The following is a 21,355-nucleotide window of genomic DNA, read 5'->3' as shown; positions in this document are numbered from 1 at the left end:
TATGTGCAGCAGGGGGGGATTTTCACATTTTCCAGCTCTCCTGCAGTCTAATGGGTTATTTGTCATCAGCGGAGTAAAGGATTTTTAAAAGTCAAGCCAGGGCTGACTCCCTCCCTATCCTTTCTCTCACCCTCCTTCTCTTTCCCACTACCCCCCTGACACTTGCAATGGGCGATCGATAGGTTATTGATCAACTCTCTCTATCGCCAACCCACCAGACTAATCACCTTAACACCAGCCCAACTCCCCCCCCAACCCCCCAACTTCTCTTCGCCGTCTTTCCTGTTGCTCTGTGTTTGTGTTGCCCTGTGTCACACTCACTCTCACATTAAACTGTGCTTTTTCAACGTTTGGAGCTCGACATCGGCTTGATGAGTATGTTCCCATCAGAAGTACGCACACAGAACCTTGAATTTAGCCCAATAATAGAGCTACATCCTCGCATCTCCTTCTCTAGTTGCCAGTAATTGCCAGATATATTCCACCGGGCAGACGAAACAAGAAAATTTACCATCGAGGTAAACGCTCTTCATCTATCTTTCATTTCTTTCACTCTGCTCTCCGCTCACCGCTTCCATCGCTCTCTCTCTTTCTCCCTGTCTGTCTTTGTTCGAGGGGAAAATCGATGGAGTGTATGAAACCGGCATATTTCTTCGCCTCCTGCTGGAGGAGACCTGAGGGAAGCAGGCATGAAGGTGGCTCACAAAAGAGGTTTACATCCTCACTTTCCTGTTGTTTTGGTTATAGCCCAAATTTATAAAACAGGAAGTTCTTGGGTTAATCCTTTTGGTGCCTTTGGCAAAAAAATCGTGTGCATTTTCCATGTCATCTTCCCAGGCACAGACCGCACTCACTAGGTTCTGGCTGCAGAGATTGCAGAACCTTTAAAGTATTTTCCTTTCTAAGCATCAAGTCCCTTATTTGTTTCACCATGTATTAAAATCAGCACACCTAATCCGTAGAAAGCTCCACAAACACACAATTAAAAAAACACAAACACCTGATTTCCATGTCATGTGTTGCGTCTTGTTCTGTTTCATTGGTTTCAGGACAAACAAAGTCTGCCGAGGTCAGGAATGTTTTATTTATTTCTCTTCTTGGTGGAGCTCTTTGATTTGGGAGAAACAAATGAGGTCCAATCCGCCCCTTTTGGGCGCCACAAGGTTTTTCCAGTGGCACGTTTGCCTAACAAGCTGTTGCTTCACTTCTGTGTGGTGAAGATAAGACTTTTCCCCAAAAGCCTCTAATGGCAGATGAAAAACTGATCAAATCCCTGGAGGAGAGCTGAGGTGACCTTTGACCTCTGGATATAAAGCGGTTGAAGATGTCGCTCTCATTATATTCGTGGATTAAAAATGACAAGTGTGGTCTCTCCTAGCATTTGTGATCCATTAGGAAGATTACATTATTTACAATAAAGAGACATTTCAAATACTTTTGCATCACTTCTGAGCTGTGAAAACACACATTTGTTCTCAGTGTTTTTCTTAAAGGCTGCAACAAACTGCAGCAGCAGGCGTTCTCACACACACACACACACACACACACACACACACACACACACACACACACACACACACACACACACACACACACACACACACACACACACACACACACAGCCCTCACAGGAGAATTGATTGACTATTCTATCTCAATCTCAATACATCTCTCCTTCTGTTACTTAGCAACCGGTGCCTGTGAGGATATGGATGCTAGAGAAGTTGTACTCCTGTGCATTTTCACTTGATAAAAAAATGTGATTGATGAAAATGTCGCCATTACTGTGTTGGGAAATTCTGAAAAAAAGAGAGTTAGAAATAAAAGAGAAAGTGGGGTCTCAGGATCTCAAGCAGGGAGTTTATCCTTGATTTAAAATATAGAGTTAAAATATGTATTCTGTATTTCAGTATTAAAATTAATTTTCTTTAACCATTAAGATCCTTCACAGTCCTTAACAGCACCAAAACATGCAAAAGCAAACATGCACTTTAAGTCTTATGTTTGTTTGTTTTTTTAATTGTTTTACAAACACTACAGAAGTATGAGGATCTTATATTTAAATGATTCCATTTTTTTCTCTGTCGTATTGCATTTAAAAAAAGGCCAACATATTTCTATAGTGAGGCTACAGAGTTTCAGTCTTTAGGCTTTATTGTTCCCTCACCCAAAGACGAATTAAATTAATTTATCTATAGACAGAAGCAGGCTTTAGAAAATATGCAGACTACAGCAATATAACTGTTACAGGCAAAACCCAGACGCCGCTTAATGAATCTATAAAGTGTTTCATATCAGGTTTAAACCAGAACACTGGAGATTACATTTATTTTCCTCACTCCAAACAAGGTTTTCAACATCATGCTAATTTCACAATGTCTCACATGTTGTAAGAAAAACTGAGAGAGGTTTCTTCTGATAGCAAAGAAAGTTAAAAAAATTTATCAAAGCATTTCTCATTATGTGAATTTTAAAAAGATATACTGTGACACTGACTGACTCAATATTTGAAAATTAAAACGCATTTACTTAAAAAGTAACAAAGAATTAAATGATAAATTTAAATGTTTATATATATCATTTAATCCTTCGTTATATACACTCTTTCATGCACTCTTTTACTTTATTGCTCCCCAACTGTGAGTGTGAAATGTCTGTGCTGGATTTATCCAACAGGATGCTGCACGTTCACCAGTTCCTGACAACACACCAGCTAAAAAACGCTGAAAACCTCGTTTCAAATTTGTATATTTTTTTGTAAACTTTCGTGTTTCTGCCTCACGTGGACGGCTTAGATTTTTGGCTGTGGATTGCATATCTCACAGAAACAAAATTACAATCAATAAGTATAGATTTGCACAGAATGCAGTTAATTTAACATGTTTTGATAACCATACAGCAAAGTTTCTGAAGCCATTATTGTGTTTGCCAATAAATAGGCTGCGGGGTAACCAATGATGCGCCTGAGGACATTTTTGGTTTTGCTAGTCAGTCTTTCTTTGATAAATATCTGCACTGTGTATTATTATAACCATGTATTTTTTTTCTGCTGATGAACTGTAGAAAGCAGATTCTTTTCATCCAGAAGCTACATATGAAACATTTAATTTGGTTCTAATCATTTCCTGTGTTGTGCTACATTTATTACTGCTCTGTTATAATGGGTTCCCTGTATATGCAACAGGAACCGCGACTTTTCTCAGATCCACACTGCGTTTATCAAAACTGCACTGAATACAATATACCTGGCTGAAAAATCCAGGAATATACAGCTACAACATCCTACACACACACACACACACACACACACACACACACACACACACACACACACACACACACACTGACAATCATCCAACACTGGCAATCACACACGCGCGCGTAAAAGTGTGGTGTAATGTGTTGCGATCGTTTAGCTCCGGCTTGGTACCACATACCGACAACGAATGAAACAATAAAAACGGAATAAAAACTCTTGCTTGTGGACCTCGTCAATGCAAGAATCCAAATTAAAGGCCAAGGCGGATATTATTATTAACCGCGCTGAGTTTATGTTTTATGTTTTATTTATTTTTTGCTGTTGTCTTGAACAGAAAACAAACAGCTGACATTTATTTTTCAGCATTTTTCTGTTGTCAAACATTCACACGCTACAGGTCACCGCTGAAACGATCTCAAACAAATGCCTCAGTGTTTAGGAAACAGCACCGATGGAGGCTGAAATGATCGATGATCGATATATAGAGCGATGAGATCAATATCATCTTGGGGGGGGGGGGGGGGGGGGGGGGGGGGGGCTTAACCACGGAGCTTTATGGAATCCAGAAAGACTCGTTGGAATGGAAGATTTAATTTTAATTAAAAAAAGTCCTTCTATATTATAGTTATATCTAAAAAAGTATTATTTGCCAATAGCAATCAGTATTATTGATTGATAAAAATACATCTGCAAATATAAATAAAAACAAAAAAACAAAACAAAACAAAACAAAACAAAACAAAAAAACAGCTTAGCCACAGAGGGCAAAGCACACCTCTGCTAATAAAACAAGTGTGTGTGTGTGTGTGTCCGCTTTTCTTATCACATATAAGTATTTTACTTTCGAACAGTTCCAAGGTGTGAAATATTTACAATATAGCCCACAATTCCTATTTTTAGGCCTGTAAATAAAGCTCCACGTTGAATAAAAAATAATCGAAAAACAAGCAAAGTTCAGCATGCAGTCACAAAAAATATAAATTTTCATCATAAATGTCTTCAGAAATGGTTATAAGGTAAAATAATAATAATAATAATATTTATTTATTTTTAAAATTCTGTATCTTGCCTAATTTGGTACTTTGGCTGACTTCATTCACACTGCCTTTAAAAAAAATCTATTTTATGTTCTGTAATAAATTAACCGCATTACAGATGGATGAGGCCTAAAACTGCTGATGTCTTTCTCACGTCTTTCTTTCGTGGGTTTGTGGTTTCTTCACTTCTCTCTGTCTAAAATAAAACAAAACAAATACATAAAATATTATAATACAAACACGTTGGCCTCGAAAAACTATAAATGAATAAATAAATAAATAAACACAAATCTGGCACAAGATTAAAACTGAGATGTCTAAGGAAACCGTTTACAAGTCACACACACACACACACACACACACACACACACACACACACACACACACACACACACACACACACAGACGGGCAGCATCTGCATATCGGTCGGAGCTGAATGAAGCGGATGGTATAAACATCAGTCACCGGCACCGAGAAACTGTCCGAGTGTCCAATTAGGGACAAATAATAATAAATATATGTCTGCAAAGATGAGTGTACAATTCTTCTTCTCCTTCTCCTTCTTGTTCTTGTTCTTGTTCTTATTCTTATTATTATGTTCAATAAAGACATTACAGCTTCACTTTCAATTGCTTCAAATCACTAATTTCATATAAAATTAAGACGCGATCAAAAGTCAAGAAGCTGTGCTCTGATCGGTTCTGTAAATTTATTTACCTGTTAAAATGTTCCCGTCATTTACCTAAACTGTCATTTATTTATTTATTTATTTAATTTTTAATTTGTAAAATCTTGACGAACGATTTGGGAATAAAAATAATCTCGTCATTTTGCGCATCCGTCACTGAGGTGAAAATCCCAATTTGCTGAACTTTGGTGAACAAACGAGCAAGCTCTTCTCTTATTGGTCTGCAACGTTGCGATCCTAACTTTGTGACCTCCTTCACTCGCCCCCTCCACCACCCTAACCGGCCTGTGCCACGTCATTAATCTCTGTCAATCAATACTTCGATCAGGTTTATCACTAAGCGCATAAATGCAAAACCATACAGTCCGTGGGAAAACAAAGTTTATCTGTTAGGAGCTCCCGCGTCCATAAACAGATACCAACTGTATTTTACACAAATTTCGTGTCACTGGACCTCACCTGTCCTGACTGTCTGCCACGCGCACACAGGTGAAGGCGCACATGCACGCGCTATCAAATGACAAAGGTTGTTCTGCTCTATGGGGGATTTTTAAATCTTCTGCAAACTATAATCATGCAGACTCAGATAAAACTCGGATATTTTGTTTTTTTGTTTTCAAATTTTTTTGTATTTAGACTCGTTGTGTTTTAAACTCGGACAGGTAGACCGCGAGGAGGACTCTGCTCGTGTCCGCCCAATATTTGAAATACACAGATGCGCGCTCCCAGCTCTCTGGTACGAGGCTCAGCCTGCTCTTAGTGGAAGCGCTGTTGGACCAGAGATGAGATACAGCCCTGGAGAGCTCCTAGCCACATGAACGCCACGACGCCGCTGAGGCGCTCCGTCCCGTGTCTGCTTCAGACAGAACAGAACTCGTCCTCGCCTCACCGGACTGGTCGGATAATTGTTATCAATGGATTGGCATTCTAACGGGTTGGTATTTTTATTGCTCCGGTAGGGCTAGAGGGTAAGAAAGCGTGCGTGTGTTTGAGTGAGAGTGAGAGAGCGGTGAGAGGGAGAGACAGGGGGAGACGGTGGGAGGGTGGGACAAGGGAACATATATGCTTTCAGCCATGGAGCTCACCATGGAGAACCTTCACAGCGTCTCGTCACACTCCCAGGCGGGAGACCTCATGAACTCTCCGCATGCTCGGCCATCGCCGTCCCCCAGCTCTACTCCCCGGAATCTGGTCTCGCACGCTCCCGGCGCGCGGTCGGCCATGGTCTCCGGCATGCCCTCGCTTCTGGAGGGGTCTGGGGGAGACTACCGGACAGACCCGTCCGCGTTGTCCGGACACCTGCACCCGTCCATCAGCATGTGCGAAACCGGGATGAGCCTTAGCAACACATACACAACTCTAACCCCCCTGCAGCATCTACCTCCGATATCCACAGTGGCGGACAAGTTTCACCACCCGCATTCACACCACCATGCTGCCGCCCACCAACGACTCTCGGCCGGGAACGTGAGTGGGAGCTTCACACTGATGCGGGACGACCACCGTGGTCTTACCTCCATGGGCAATCTGTACAGTCACTACTCTAAAGAAATGTCCGTGTCCGGTATGGGCCACGGCTCGCTGTCCCCGCTTTCCAGCGGGCTGGGCTCTCTGCACAACTCCCAGCAGCCGCTCTCAGCCTACGGGCCCAGCGCGCACCTCCCCGCCGACCCCAAGATGCTTTCTCCGGTGTCAGGCTTCGAGACCCACGCATCCATGCTGTCCCGAAGTGACCAAGAGCATCTGGCCAGGAGTTTAGGGGGACATGGCCACGGCATGATCTCCAACATCAGCGGCATGCATCATCACCCGCACGGTCACCTTCACTCGCAAGCAAACGGCGCAGTAATGCTGGGGGACCGGGAGAGACACGGCCATGGACCCAGCCAAGGAGTATCAGGGTCAGGCATTCAGGCCGAGGAGATCAACACTAAGGAGGTGGCACAGAGAATAACAGCAGAGTTGAAGCGCTACTCCATCCCGCAGGCCATATTCGCCCAGAGGATCTTAAGCCGGTCGCAGGGCACCCTCTCGGACCTGCTACGGAACCCCAAACCTTGGAGTAAGCTCAAGTCAGGACGGGAGACCTTCAGAAGGATGTGGAAGTGGCTGCAGGAGCCCGAGTTTCAGCGGATGTCTGCTCTCAGGCTAGCAGGTAATATACAATCCCTTCAGCATTATTGCTTCACATAAAAAGCGTTCAGTCTTCCACCGTCGCCTCTCAAATAAAATAGAAGGATTCAGCACCACGGACAGTTCAGCCAGCAAAGGTGCGCAGAGGCACAGCAGCTTCATCAACGTAATTAGCCATACCCGCAATTCCTTCAACCGGAAGCGAATATGATTTGTGTAAAGACAGCGAACAAATCTATTTGTGTTTCCCTCGGATCTCTAGGAATAGTTACAGTGGGATGCAAAAGTTTGGGCAACCTTGTTAATCGCCGTTATTTTCCTGTATAAATCGTTGGTTGTTACAATAAAAAATGTCAGTTAAATATATCATATAGGAGACACACACAGTGATATTTGAGAAGTGAAATGAAGTTTATTGGATTTACAGAAAGTGTGCAATAATTGTTTAAATAAAATCAGGCAAGTGCATAAATTTCGGCACCACAAAAAAAGAAATGAAATCAATATTTAGTAGATCCACCTTTTGCAGAAATTACAGCCTCTAAACGCTTCCTGTAGGTTCCAATGAGAGTCTGGATTGTGGTTGAAGGTATTTTGGACCATTCCTCTTTACAAAACATCTCTAGTTCATTCAGGTTTGATGGCTTCCGAGCATGGACAGCTCTCTTTAACTCACACCACAGATTTCAATAATATTCAGGTCTGGGGACTGAGATGGTCATTCCAGAACGTTGTACTTGTTCCTCTGCATGAATGCCTTAGTGGATTTTGAGCAGTGTTTCGGGCCGTTGTCTTGTTGAAAGATCCAGCACGGCGCAGCTTCAGCTTTGTCACTGATTCCTGGACATTGAGTGGAATCCATGTGTCCCTCAACTTTGACAAGATTCCCAGTCCCTGCACTGGCCACACAGCCCCACAGCATGATGGAACCACCATATTTTACTGTAGGTAGCAGGTGTTTTTCTTGGAATGCTGTGTTCTTTTTCCTCCATGCATAACGCCCCTTGTTATGCCCAAATAGCTCAATTTTAGTTTCATCAGTCCACAGCACCTTATTCCAGAATGAAGCTGGCTTGTCCAAATGTGTTTTAGCAAACCTCAAGCAGCTCTGTTTGTGCTGTGGGCGGAGAAAAGGCTTCCTCTGCATCACTCTCGCATACAGCATCTCCTTGTGTAAAGTGCACCGAATGGTTGAACAGTGACTCCATCTGCTGCAAGATGATGTTGTAGGTCTTTGGTGCTGGTCTGTGGGTTGACTCTGACTCTTCTCACCATTCGTCGCTTCTGTCTGTCTGAGATTTTTGTTCGTCTGCCACTTCGAGCCTTAACTTGAACTGAGCCTGTGGTCTTCCATTTTCTCAATATGTTCCTAACTGTGGAAACAGACAGCTTAAATCTCTGAGACAGCTTTCTGTATCCTTCCCCTAAACAATGATGGTGAACAATCTTTGACTTCAGGTCATTTGAGAGTTGTTTTGAGACCCCCATGTTGCTACTCTTCAGAGAAATTTAAAAGAGGAGGGAAACTTACAATTGACCCCCTTAAATACTCTTTCTCATTATTGGATTCACCTGTGTATGTAGGTCAGGGGTCACTGAGCTTACCGAGCCAATTTGAGTTCCAATAATTAGTTCTAAAGGTTTTGGAATCAATAAAATGACAACAGTGCCCAAATTTATGCACCTGCCTGATTTTGTTTAAACAATTATTGCACACTTTCTGTAAATCCAATAAGCTTCATTTCACTTCTCAAATATCACTGTGTGTGTCTCCTATATGATATATTTAACTGACATTTTTTATTGTAACAACCAACGATTTATACAGGAAAATAATGACTATTAACAAGGTTACCCAAACCTTTGCATCCCACTATATCGCCTGATAGCGACTACTTGGAGCACATTTGCGTCCACCACACTTGCTGTTGTAAACTAAATTTGCAGGCCTGTAGTTTTTGATCTACACACAGCAAATCGCAATTGATTCACAATAAAACCTCGAAATAGTTGTCCTCCCAAGACGCCTGTTTTACGAGCTTGTGTTTGTGCGTGCGCACGCGCGCGCGCTTCGGTGGGGCCAACCAGTTGCGCGCGAGAATAGCGGGGTGACCCCAGGCTGCCTGATCAATACGCCAGTTCCCACTCTCCCTTTTAAATGTGGCACACCGATCGATGCCCGTATCGGAGCTGAAAGACGCAATGACTGCAAGATCTCTCCCGCTTTTCATTTAGTGCCATGTAGCACGAGCTTTACATTTAGAACAGGGGCAGGTATGATACAGGGTTCGCTTTAAAAAAAAATTTAACTCAGGACAGCAAAATGAAACTGTGATTTTCAGTGTTTTAAAACTTCAAACTTTGAATCACTAACACTCCAACCCGGTGTCCATTCAGAAAATTAAACATGTAGACCTAAATATTTATTTTAAAAAATGAAATATGTGAAAAATACTACTGCAGCCCATAGATGTGATCACCAGATCTATTTCAAAGCAACCTTGAGCTGCACAAACTGTTCTGATGAAATATTGATTGTAAACTGGGGCGGGGATTGATAACGTGGACAAGTACAAACAAGAAAATGTAGAGAATATAGAGTTTGTGAAGCTGAAAGCCACAAAAACTAACAAAACAAATAGGAAATGTTTCCCTTTCCCCCCTTTAAAATGACATATTTGTTATGAGATGGTGCTACTGAAAGGAATAGCTGTCCAAACCAATAAGATTTCACTGTATCAGTGAAATGCCAAGATAATGCAATCCAATAAGGAAAAATGGGCACAATAGATAGATAGATAGATAGATAGATAGATAGATAGATAGATAGATAGATAGATAGATAGATAGATAGATAGATAGATAGATAGATAGATAGATAGATAGATAGATAGATAGATAGATAGATAGATAGATAGATGAGGATTAGAAGCTGAGGCTTTGAGTGTCATTAATAGTGTTGCTCTGTCCTTTCAGTGTTTGCCTGGCTTTGCACATAGGAGATCAATAAGGCCGTTTCCCCTTCCCAACCCCCTTCTCTCCCACTCCCTGGTGCTCTCCTTCTGTGTTTCTCTCTCTCCTCTCTTCTTCTCTGCAGCACATGACAACAATATCACTAATCTTTCAGTGGTTAACCTGGCAACAGGCAGACGGGCAGGTTGTTTGGCTCGAGGAGCTCGGCGCCACAGAACAAAACAAAACAAAAAACAAAACGCTCAGTGGAGGAAAGGATAAATGAGAGCTAGTCAAACAATGCACTGAGCCATTTTCTATCATCTTACCTCTTACCAGAGCCATCTCTTAATGCCCATCAAACTTACTCGTGCCATGAGAGATTAATGTCGGTATTCTGTTTCTCATATTTTCTGAGGAATCCAAATGGGAAAAACTGGAATGGACAAAACTTCAGTCAACTTGGTTTAAGTGCAGAAGCAAGAAAAGCAAAACTGACATGTGGAAAAAAGGGCTGCAGGAGCTGGGAGATGCCATTGATTGAGTAAGGGCAGGCAGGTTTGGGCTTTGTGTGAACAGCCAGATAGAGGCAGGGTAGTGAAAGGATCAATACCGACCTTAATAATTGATAAGTTTAAGAGAGACGGAGGCGAGATGGGGAAGAAAGAGAAAGGCAGACAGCGGTTGTGTTAGCACTTGTAACAGCATCTTCTAGGTAAGCAAAGTCAAATCTGTGGTTAACAGCTGAGGACCACACAGCAGTCTTCCTGCCTAAACCCCACAGCACAGGGTGTGTAAGTGGTTTTCAAAAATGCTGTTTACACCCTAAACATCCTGTGAAACATCAATAGCACAGTTCTGACACCAACAAGGATGCTGTAGACTCCCACTGCTGAGAACTCGAATCAGATATTTATGAAGCTAGAAAAGAAACACGACTGTAGATTTGTAACAAGTGAAATCAGGGCTTGAAGGCTGATATCTAAAGACAAACACAAAGAGATCACAGCCTAGGAGGGTCTTACAAAGGGCACCAGAGCATCCAGCTGCCTGCCGAGACAGAGTAAGTGCTTTCTGTTTAAGTCAGCGAATCCTCAAAGCAATCCAAGGTTGTGATGTCATTTGATTTTAAAGGTTGCTATGCTTTATGGGGTTTGTAATGCATCTTTATGGAAGGCCTGCAAGCACATTTCATTGAGTGCGTGTGCACACATGTATGCGCGTATGTCTGTGCAAATGCTTCCACATGCACACGTGTGTGTGTGTAAGACTGGGTTATAGAGTGCGTCTGCACTATACATTGTTCAGGCTTATCTGACTCGCTCTGAATCGGTATTGATTTCCTCTCTTCTGCTCTCTTCGGCTCTCTCATATTCTCTCTCTCTCTCTCTCCTTCCCTCTATGCCTCCCCCCTTCCTTCTCTTCTGGCTCTGTACCAGCAGAGCAGAGCAGAGTCTTTGCCTCCCAGCCTTAATTCATCCCTGCTCTCTCTGTAACAGACAGAACTCATTTTGAATAGCCATTCCTGGCACAGTGGTGTCAAATATTTTGACACACTGTATGACTGCAGCTTAATGTGCTGCGACTTAGATTGGCAATACAGTACAACACAAAAAGAAGCTCTATATAGCTTCATAAACATTTAAAACAACCTCTAGCCAAATATTTTAATTCACATACAAGTAATAAAAATGAGCTGGTTGCAGAATACATAGAAAAAAGATGTGTGGTAATAAGAAGGTGATGCATTTTGTTTAATAAGAACTGATGCCCATAAGGAGGATATGTGGTTGAAATATATCAAATTTACCTTCTTTAGAGTAGAAATCAGGACTTGTGTTAAATAATAAACACATAAATAAACATCTGTTAGTAGTTTCTTAATTATCCATTTGCAGCACCTTGTTTTGTTAAACCTTATGTTGCTCATGGCAGTTTGTAAAAGGCCTGGTGGTGCTGAAAGGACAGCTCCTTCTAATCCCTCACAGCAGCATTTCGGTGTTAAAGGTGCAAACACCCAACCAATAAAACTGCATTAGTCAGGACTGAATTACAGCTTTTCAGCTCCGACCTTTTAATCTTTTTAAGCTCTTTCTTAAAAGTTATCACAAATTAAACTGACTTGACTTTAGAGTCCCTGCAGATGTTCTGTGTGTCAGAGAGCGTTTGTCTCGGAGATATGTGTAAGCCAGAACTCATTTTATCGTTATCTAGAATTTCCCTTTAATTTGAGCAGAAAATTTGTTCATTAAGCCAAACGGCCGGGAAGAGAAATAGTCCTTGTTTATAGGGACCAGATAATAATATCATTCATAAGTTACAGTACACGAGGTATTTTTAAGTGCTTGAAAAATATTTTTTGGTTAGTTTGTGTTTGTGTGTTTGTGTTCGATATTATTGCATGTTTGTTACAGACGGGACACTGCTTACTAAATCAGAGGCACGTTGTGCAGTTTTTTTTCTTTGTTTTTATTACATCAAAGGCTGAGATTATATTAAACTTTCGCGATAATAACTTAAAAAAAAACACACAGGAAAAAAGAAACAGAGAGATCACTTTGAAGGCCCAATATTTAAAGCTTGAATATAAAGTTTACAAATGAATCAGTCATCATCGAAGAAATAAAGTTCTACTAGATTAAACAACGGCTTGATTGTAAGTCTTTCTAAGTGTTTCGGGAACATTTCCCAGCGGCTTCTTTGTAGCTTAGTTTACAAAGATTTATTCGTTTTGTTCTCCTTTATTCGCCGTGTTCAGGGTCTCAAAAAACTGTCGAAATATTTGATTAAGGCTTGTGCTCCGTGGAGAGAATGCTGCGTTTAGTTTTTACGTTTTTAAAATAAAAACACAAATCTTAGAAAAACGAAGAGGCGCAAAACTTGGTTTACAGGGCTTACATGACTTTTATGGACTACGAGACAGGATCTAATACTCTGTAAAGCTGCCGATCACTAGTCTCAACAGGACAACACGGGCTTTAGTTGAGAAATAAACGACAGCTTTCAAATAAGCCAATCCTAATCAATCGAGGGTAGCCCGTTTTAAAGGACGAAGAGGCGGTTTGGTTTCAGCCTTGCGCAGTGTTGTGGTGGGAGCAGGGGTCATTCGGGCGCTTTACTTCCCTGCAATGCAATGAATAGGCCTATAGGTTGATCAATATAATCAATAACCGTACATCTGAGGAGGTGTGACAGAGAGTGATTGACACCAAACTGTTTCTCGCCTGCAGTAGTCCGTCCAGGGCGGGAGAGGGCCCGTCTCACCGCACACAAAGCCCGATCTCATCCGTCCGTCCAGGCGTCGACTAGCAGCAGCACGGTGCGGTTAGTTCACCGTCTGCCCCTCACGCCCCACACACACACACACACACACACACACACACACACACACACACACACACACACACACACACACACACACACACACACACACAGAGGTAAGACACATAATACTCTCCTGTAACATTAAACGAGTTGCCTTGTGCATTTTCATTTTCCCAAATCAAAGGAAACACAGGCCAGAGATGATCTTTTAATTGTAACTCACGTCCACTTATTGGCTTTCATCTCTCGAGGCTTGAGGACATAAAGCTGATGAGATCGAAGGATCTCATGTTTCCTCCTGTACACTAAACATTTCAATGCACACCAGCTAGAGAGTCTTCACACGAAAACTCTATTCGTTTCCTGGTATAAACAAACAAACAAACAAACAAACAAACAAACAAAACAAAACAACACCAAATATCTCTAATCGACTGCTTTCACACACGACTACCTAAAATGTGTTTTACCTCTTGTTGTTTCCAATTGACCTTTACTGTGCAGAGTTTTTGGCAAAAAAAGTTTCCAGATGCATGCCTTAAATCTCATTTTAACACAGGATCAGGAACCACGGGAGGCAGTCACGAGTGGTGTGCGTGACAGGTGTGGGACCTCTAAAGTCAAGCAGTTAAAGTTTAGAAACAAAACAGAATGAGTGTATATCAGTCCAATCAATTTTAATCGGATAATTGGCGATTTATTTATGTTATTCTAAGCAGAGTGTTGAAACGTGTAGGTTCGCGCATGTGTGCACACTTACTGCCCACTTGCGCACATTCACACACACTGAAAGGGAAAGCAGAGACAGCAGCCACCGGCAGCCACAGTCATAAAGCCGAGGTGCTCTTAAACGAGGCACAAGTGCAGCTTAACACACCGAACGGCCAGCGAGTTCATCTCTGGATCAGTAAGCGGTTGAGATTAAACAAAGTGGCGGTTGCCCTGATACCTTTGGCACCTTTGACACCAGGGACATATGAAAGAGATGACATGCGCAACTGCCACTTGAGACTGCTTGTCTCTTCAGAAAAGCCCATTTAGTAATGAGACACACTAAAGATAACCAATAACAGTTTGGTTCTTGTCTCAAGAGAGGTCGCTTTAATGAGTAGCCCCCACTTTTCCTTCCCTGTGGTCCTGTGTTTCTTACCGCGGCGAGGGACGTTCAAGGAGTCTCATTTGAAATTGATTGATTATCTGAGATATGCACTGACCATTGCGGGCCCAGGCCTAGTGCTAACTCCTCGGCAGATGTGTTTTGCAGGCACTGCACACAGGCCTCTGTGCTGCAGAGCAGCATCTGAGCTGATGGAGGAGACCCAGAGTGGTGTTGGCATTGTAAAATGGCCGGTAGCACAAGTTGTTCGAAAACAGGCATTACATATTAAATTATCACTATATTAGCACTAGCATTCAGTCATTACATTAGGGAGTATTGAGTTTGGTTTGAGACAGCACTTAGAGAGCCTTCAGGAGATTCTGGCATGGCTGGGCCTGAACCAATTGAATAAACGTTCCATGAAATGGTTCTGAAGTGCGGATCAATCAATATGGGGGCTATCAATCCGGGGGCAAATTAAAACAATTGAGAAAAACAACAAGAGGAAAAGAGTTGAGGAAGTCGAGAGGAGGGATGGAGGATACAATGCAGGGACGAGCACATAACCTACATTCAGCTGAGGAAAAATATCTTGGTAATTGTGCTTTGCTTGCAGTAACAAAGCGTGAACAATGACCATTCGCACACGTGCACGCGCGCATGCATGCATACACATGTGCACATTTATATTGATCCCCACCTCACAGTCAAATCTGTTTACTGCTGTTGTCTAAACCTGCTGTAAAGTCATCAATCATTTGCATACACCACCACCTCCACACTGCAGCCAGTCTTATTTATCTTCTGCCCCCACCCCCACCTTTCCTTCTTCTCATTCTTTCCCTGCACACACACACACACACACACACACACACACACACACACACACACACACACACACACACACACACACACACTGACAATCATCCAGCACTGGCACTGGTGTAGATATCAGTGATCATTCCTTGGCGCTTTTTAAGGTACATCCCCAAACTCAATCTCGTGCACGCGCACACACTTTATATGGCCTAAAAACTATGTAATCAGTGACCTATCTGAGACCCCCCCCCCCCCCCCCCAATTCAAAAGCACCCAGACTGGATGACTGCCACATTTTCTTTGTTCTTCCAAAGATTAACAATTTCTTCTCATCTGTCTGTCACAAGGCGCGTTCGCGAGCTACAATCCCCAGCCCGAGCGCGCGTCCCCCCAATACACACACACACACGCGCGTGCGCACATACACACCACCGAGTTCTCGCGGATCGATAGGGATCGATCGGGTGGGGAAGGGAGCCCTGATTACTGGACCACGTGTTCGGGAGAAAACCGCGGAAAATCGATCATTGCAGCTTTTTAGGGCAGCAGAACAGAACAGACTCCCTCCAGTCTCCACAGCCAGAGCCGAGCCTACTGACGGTGCATCCAGGCACGGCAGACCGCTTCTTTGTCAGCATTTCACATCTCCACCAGTTTCAGCAAGGCACACACACATCCACGATCACACTACTCTATTCACCATAACCGCGTTATTTCTCGATTAGTCACAAATCAAGCCAAATTGTTTACATACATAAATACTTCAAATCCGCATGCAGGTGAGTTATAACTCAGGCCTGCACAGGTTTTAGACATATTTCCTCTCCTCCTCTCCTCGGAGCCTGACGGTTTATCTCATGTCACCACACATTTGAAATAAACGTCTAGAGATACTTCAATGAGCAAGATGTTTACTCCTCTGAGTGTTACTGTTCATGTTATGTTCTGCTGCAGCAGCAGGTAGTAACCAACGAGAATATGTAGTGTAGCATTCAGGAACAGTAAGAGATCTGAGTGCTCATTTTCAGTCCTGTTATTAATATAAATGGTGCAAGAAAAACCCCGCTTAATTAACCAAGTCTCAAATTTGACTTGAACAGGGAAAAACACGGCACAGCTTAAAGATAAGGCCGCTGTTAACAAGTTTCACCCTGGCTAAATTTGTGATTTAAATGGACAAAACTAGACCTGTTCGGAAATCAATCTCAACACTTAGAGCGTGTTTGGCAACCTAAATAGCAATAATATTGGATTTTAAATGCGGAACATTAGTTTGGAAATCTACAAAAACTCTGTCATTGATATCAGGATAACCCCACCTGAAACAGAAACATGTGAGGTTTAGATATTATTTTAATATAGTTTAATATCTTCTCACTCAGAAGGCAGCCCGTAGTATAGACTCAATCACATTTTAAATATTTAAATTCGATCTGCTCCTCTCCTCTCTGTCTTCCTGCTTCTCATTCTTTCTTTTGTAGCTTGCGCATGCTCCTGTTTCACACACACAGAGTAATCTGTTCCCATAATGTGCCCTTTTCAAATAGCCAATTAGGGATCGTGATACAGGCCTAAACACATTCCGCTTAAGCATCAGGACTTCATCATCACACTGAAACATGATCATAAATAACCACTTTTAAACTTTTTGGTTCTACACTCTGCTTTTTGTTGCTATTTTTTTTGGAAATTTTTGTTCCCTGAGTATTATGTTAAATGTATAAATTATCTGTATCATATGTATTTTGTGCTCCACTATATGTGACACATATATAACATGTTATTCTTCTCTCCCTTCCTCCCTTTATCCGTCTCCTTCTTCTCTCCAGCATGTAAACGCAAGGAGGAGGACCGAGGACGGGAGCGGAACCAGGTGCCAAAGAAGCAGCGACTGGTCTTCACCGACCTGCAGCGTCGCACCTTGGTAGCCATCTTCAGAGAGAACCGCCGGCCCTCCAAGGAGATGCAGCTCACCATCTCCCAGCAGCTGGGCCTGGAGCTCTCCACCGTCTCCAACTTCTTCATGAACTCACGCCGCCGATGTCCAGAGCGCTGGGACGCAGAGGATCACAGTCTCGGGGCGCACGGCCACGTGCACACATCCCACGGAAACAGCAGCAGCAGCAACAACAACAACAACAACAATAACGGCGCCTCACCAATCCAACCTGGTACCTCCTCTGCTGTTTCCTTCTCCAAGGCCTGACGTCTGCAGGACGGATGTAGAGAGAATGGAGGGTTCCTTTCCGCTAAGACTCTCCGTCACTGCAGAGCTACCGAGCGCTGTGGCTTCAGACCACTCAACTGATCCATTTGTTCAGAGTACCGAGGACTCTGTGCAGATGGATCAGACCTTCTCGGTGTTATCTTTTGACCCGAATGCCACTCTTAGGGGCTAACATGCATTTTCAAAATGTGACTCTTGAAACCAAAGATCCAACAACCACATGTAGCCGTCAGGAAAAAAAAATCATCCTGAAAAACCAAAGAGCATCCATTTATACTAACCGCGCTGTGGGTGTGCGTGGAAACATGGAAAAGAGAGAAAGAGAGAGAGGGTTTTGCGTCAGGAAACAAGTAGCTTTAAAGACAGCCGGCCTGGAGAGGTCTTCACAAATAATCATGCAGCAGGTGTATCTGTAGGCCTGCGATCAGCTACACCCGCGTTTCAGTGCCACGCTGAGACTGATTGAGAGATGCGTTTATGTGTGACGTATATGTGAAACGATCTCCGCAGGTCGTCCGCTACCTGTGCGTAACGTTCACATCGCCCACAGTGGGGGTGTATTATTATTATTATGATTATTATTATGACTATTCCTCTGCAGCCACTCAGCCCGCTGCACGTCGGAGTAACAGCGCCATCTGCTGCCCAGTCTAACCACACGCCAACCTGTTCTCAGCGCGCTGGCGTTGCTCCTCACACAGCTGCAGATTGAACACCCAGAGAACCAAACAGGAGGAGAAATGGTTCAAACACACTCATCCAAACATCCAATGACACACATGCTGAATGTTTGCTTCTTTATATACACTGAGTGGCTGCACGGCCACAGACTGCATAGTCACTTGAAAGGTTATTTTCAGGTTACAAAAAGAAGAACAATCAAACAGGGATGACATGCCACACATAAAAAAAAGCTGTTGTCCTCGAGTGAAGGGAGTGAGGGAAGGTGGGTGCATTCTGTTCTAGCGGCCAAACACAGAGGTCAAATGTCACAATATAGGATCCTGAGTGCCAATGATGTTTGCCTCTTTATGATAATCAGAGAACAGACGCAGCCCACTTAGTCCCCCCTCCCCCACCCCCAGTGTGCCCTGCAGTGTCTGGTCTGTGTCATTACACACCTACAAATTGTGAGCACTATACGGCATGTTTGCCTATTTCATACCTCAGAAAAAAAAATTAAAAAAAGACAAGAAAAGAAAAACATTGATGTGATCCACATGAAACACAATGGAAATGTCTGTAAATAATCTTTAATTTCATCTCTCGTTCTCTCTGTCTTATCTATTCTCAATTGATCTACTCTCTTGATATGTGTCTTTCTTTCATTTTCTTTTCCCCCTCCCCAACTAATTGATGCGGGTAATAATAGTACCATAGACACATGGTTTCTTTCTCGTGACTATTGTGCTATGTCGTGCTGAAACAATATATAAAGAAGCACCTTGTTGACAAAATGTAAGAACTTAAAAAAAAAAATGAAACAGAATCAAAACAGACAAATCATCATGTCATGGACTGATCCTATGCACAGACGAGGAAGGGATACCAAACAGAGACAAACTGTGCATATTTGTGAATACCTGTTTGATGGAACAAACGGACTGCGTGGATGTGAAGGACCTCTTCCTTGATCTTTAAACTTTGACCTCTTTGAAATGGACAGTCACGGCATTCCTCTGCTGATTGTTTTCTTTTGTCACCATATGAATTGCCAGATTTTTTTGTGTCTTTTTATAACATTTTTTTCTGTGTGTGTATGTGTGTGTGTGTGGGCAAAGCCACTTGTTGTGTAGCATCTTCTAGCGGGAGATAATCATATAAGGGAGGAGACACAGACAGGAGGAGGAAGGGTGAAGCAGGGGAAGCGGGAGCATCAGAGGCCCCTCATGAGACTGGAAGGTAGCAAGGGACATTCCTCCATAAACCCATAAACTGGGAGGTGTAGTGCACGGAAACAGGTTGTTGTTATTTGGGAATGACTTTGGAGTCTAGACGGAGGAAAACTGCATTTTAAAAAAAAAAAAGTTAAAACCCAAAGCAGAGTGTTAGTGAGGGAAATATGTGTGTGTGTGGCTACCTCACAGAAAATAACCAGACAGTGACCCAGCCGTAAATACCAAAGATAATCCACACCTGCTGTGTTCACACTGGACCTGGGATGCACACACACACACACACACACACACACATGCAGAGTTGCAGACAGATGCAGATTTGGATGCACGCACTTCCACGGAGCAGTCGTGCTGCATAGCAAACACAGCCTGTTTGTTATGTGGGAAGAGTTGAGTGCCTTTTTCCTTCAACCAGGGGATGGACTGCTCTGATCACACACAAATATGCACACACATGTTTAAATGAGGGGGAGTAGGGGGGACACACTGGGTGAAGGGGGTGCAGCACTGGAGGGGTCCTTGTGATCTTAAAGGGCCACTTTTTCGGACTCTCGGCACTTCTTTTCACACGGTGAGGGGAAACCATCGCTTGCCATTCCGTTTTTTTTTACACACCGACGAGATCGTATCATCTCACCAAGTCCTCTTTTCACGATACACACACGCACACACACTCCTCCCAGAGATATTTTTGTGTCATTTGTAATCCGAGAGTCGGCGTGTGTGTGTGTGTGTGTGTATTTAGCTGTTTACAAAGCCCTTCACTCCTGCTCTTTCCTGTCTCTCGATGGCCACCATTTCAATTTAACTGGTCTGAAAACAGAAAAAAAAACCCAGAAACCAAAAAAATATATATAAAAGAAACCTTCCATCTGCTGTCGACACATGATGCACATTGGTGATCCTCCCCCGCTCCCCCCTCTTCGCTGGTCCCTCTTTCCAGGGTAGCATTACAACAAGGCAGGCATGTGTAGACAGTTCATCTTGATATACCTCAAATCTTGACTGTAAAATTTAATGTAGTGAAACAATAAGGACAATGTTTAGCAATGAGCGTGACATTAAAGTCACAACAAAATGATTGTTTGGGGGGTTTTATTTATAATTTCTATGAAACAAAGTGTGGAGCTTAAACTGGTTTTTGGTTTGACAGCTTTCCAGTTTTTTATTTGTTTCTTTTAAATTGTGTGCAGATTTGAACCGAGTCCTTTTTTTAGACTGAAAGAAGGGGCATGACATGGGTGTAGAAAAGTGCATAAGGGATAAATAAAGAGGCAATGACACAATACACATGCAGCAAAAGAAAAGAAGAAATCAACAAATAACAACACATCAAAGACAGAATGATTTCTGTTTTGCATCATTTTCTTTTTGTTCGTTTGTGTTTGAAAATTGTTTCCTATGTGTGTTGAAGTGATTCACATATTAAAACAAAAAGAACGAACCAAAGCACCTCTGTCATTTAGGAGTGGGACGAGCGATTCTTTTTATGCATGGATCCTATATTAGTGTATATAACCTGCGGGATGATCTGTTCCTCCACAGGTGGAGGTAAGGGGGAGAAACTGGGGGGGAAACAAACGAAAGACAAACAAACAAAAAAAGCTGGGTTTTGGTTTTCAAGTACATTCTTTTACCCTTGTGTGTTTTATGTGCTGTTTGTGTATTTGTATAAAATATGTATATTTGTATGTCTTTGAGATTCATTACTGTGTGTTTCCCCCTGTTGTTGTAACCTTTCCCTTTGTGTCCAGTAGTCCCTGCACTTCCATCTCTATATATCTTCGTTTCATACCACAGCCGCGAGTGTGAGTGTGGAGTTTCTCTGCTTTATTTTTCTGCATTTAATCTAAATTTGATCACCCTGGCTGTTTGTCTGCTTTAGGAAACAGTCGAAGCTGAAACAAACGGACAGCCA

General features: G+C 42.7%; 1 protein-coding gene across 3 annotated transcripts; it reads left to right on the top strand.

Moving 5' to 3' along the window:
- Positions 1–5,373: 5,373 nt before the first annotated feature.
- onecut3b (one cut homeobox 3b) lies at positions 5,374–19,034 on the top strand. 3 transcript variants are annotated; one of them, XM_085388676.1, is made up of 3 exons: positions 5,374–7,140; positions 13,301–13,389; positions 17,142–17,385. In XM_085388676.1, the coding sequence occupies exons 1-3, from the start codon at positions 6,048–6,050 to the stop codon at positions 17,238–17,240; spliced, it is 1,281 nt and encodes a 426-aa protein (XP_085244802.1). In that variant the 5' UTR covers positions 5,374–6,047; the 3' UTR covers positions 17,241–17,385. The 3 variants fall into 3 exon arrangements, with proteins under 3 accessions (XP_085244802.1, XP_085244803.1, XP_085244801.1); XM_085388677.1 differs by having other exon boundaries at positions 13,301–13,394; positions 17,142–17,283; XM_085388675.1 differs by lacking the exon at positions 13,301–13,389 and having other exon boundaries at positions 17,142–19,034.
- The last annotated feature ends 2,321 nt before the right edge of the window (positions 19,035–21,355 follow it).

This window comes from Rhamphochromis longiceps, linkage group LG18 (genome assembly GCF_057381845.1).
Source record: "Rhamphochromis longiceps isolate RC_006_pf linkage group LG18, R_longiceps_female_GT1.1, whole genome shotgun sequence".
Lineage (NCBI taxonomy): Eukaryota > Metazoa > Chordata > Actinopteri > Cichliformes > Cichlidae > Rhamphochromis > Rhamphochromis longiceps.
The sequence above is the reverse complement of the archived record's forward strand: the minus strand, read 5'-3'. Positions and strand labels throughout refer to the sequence as shown.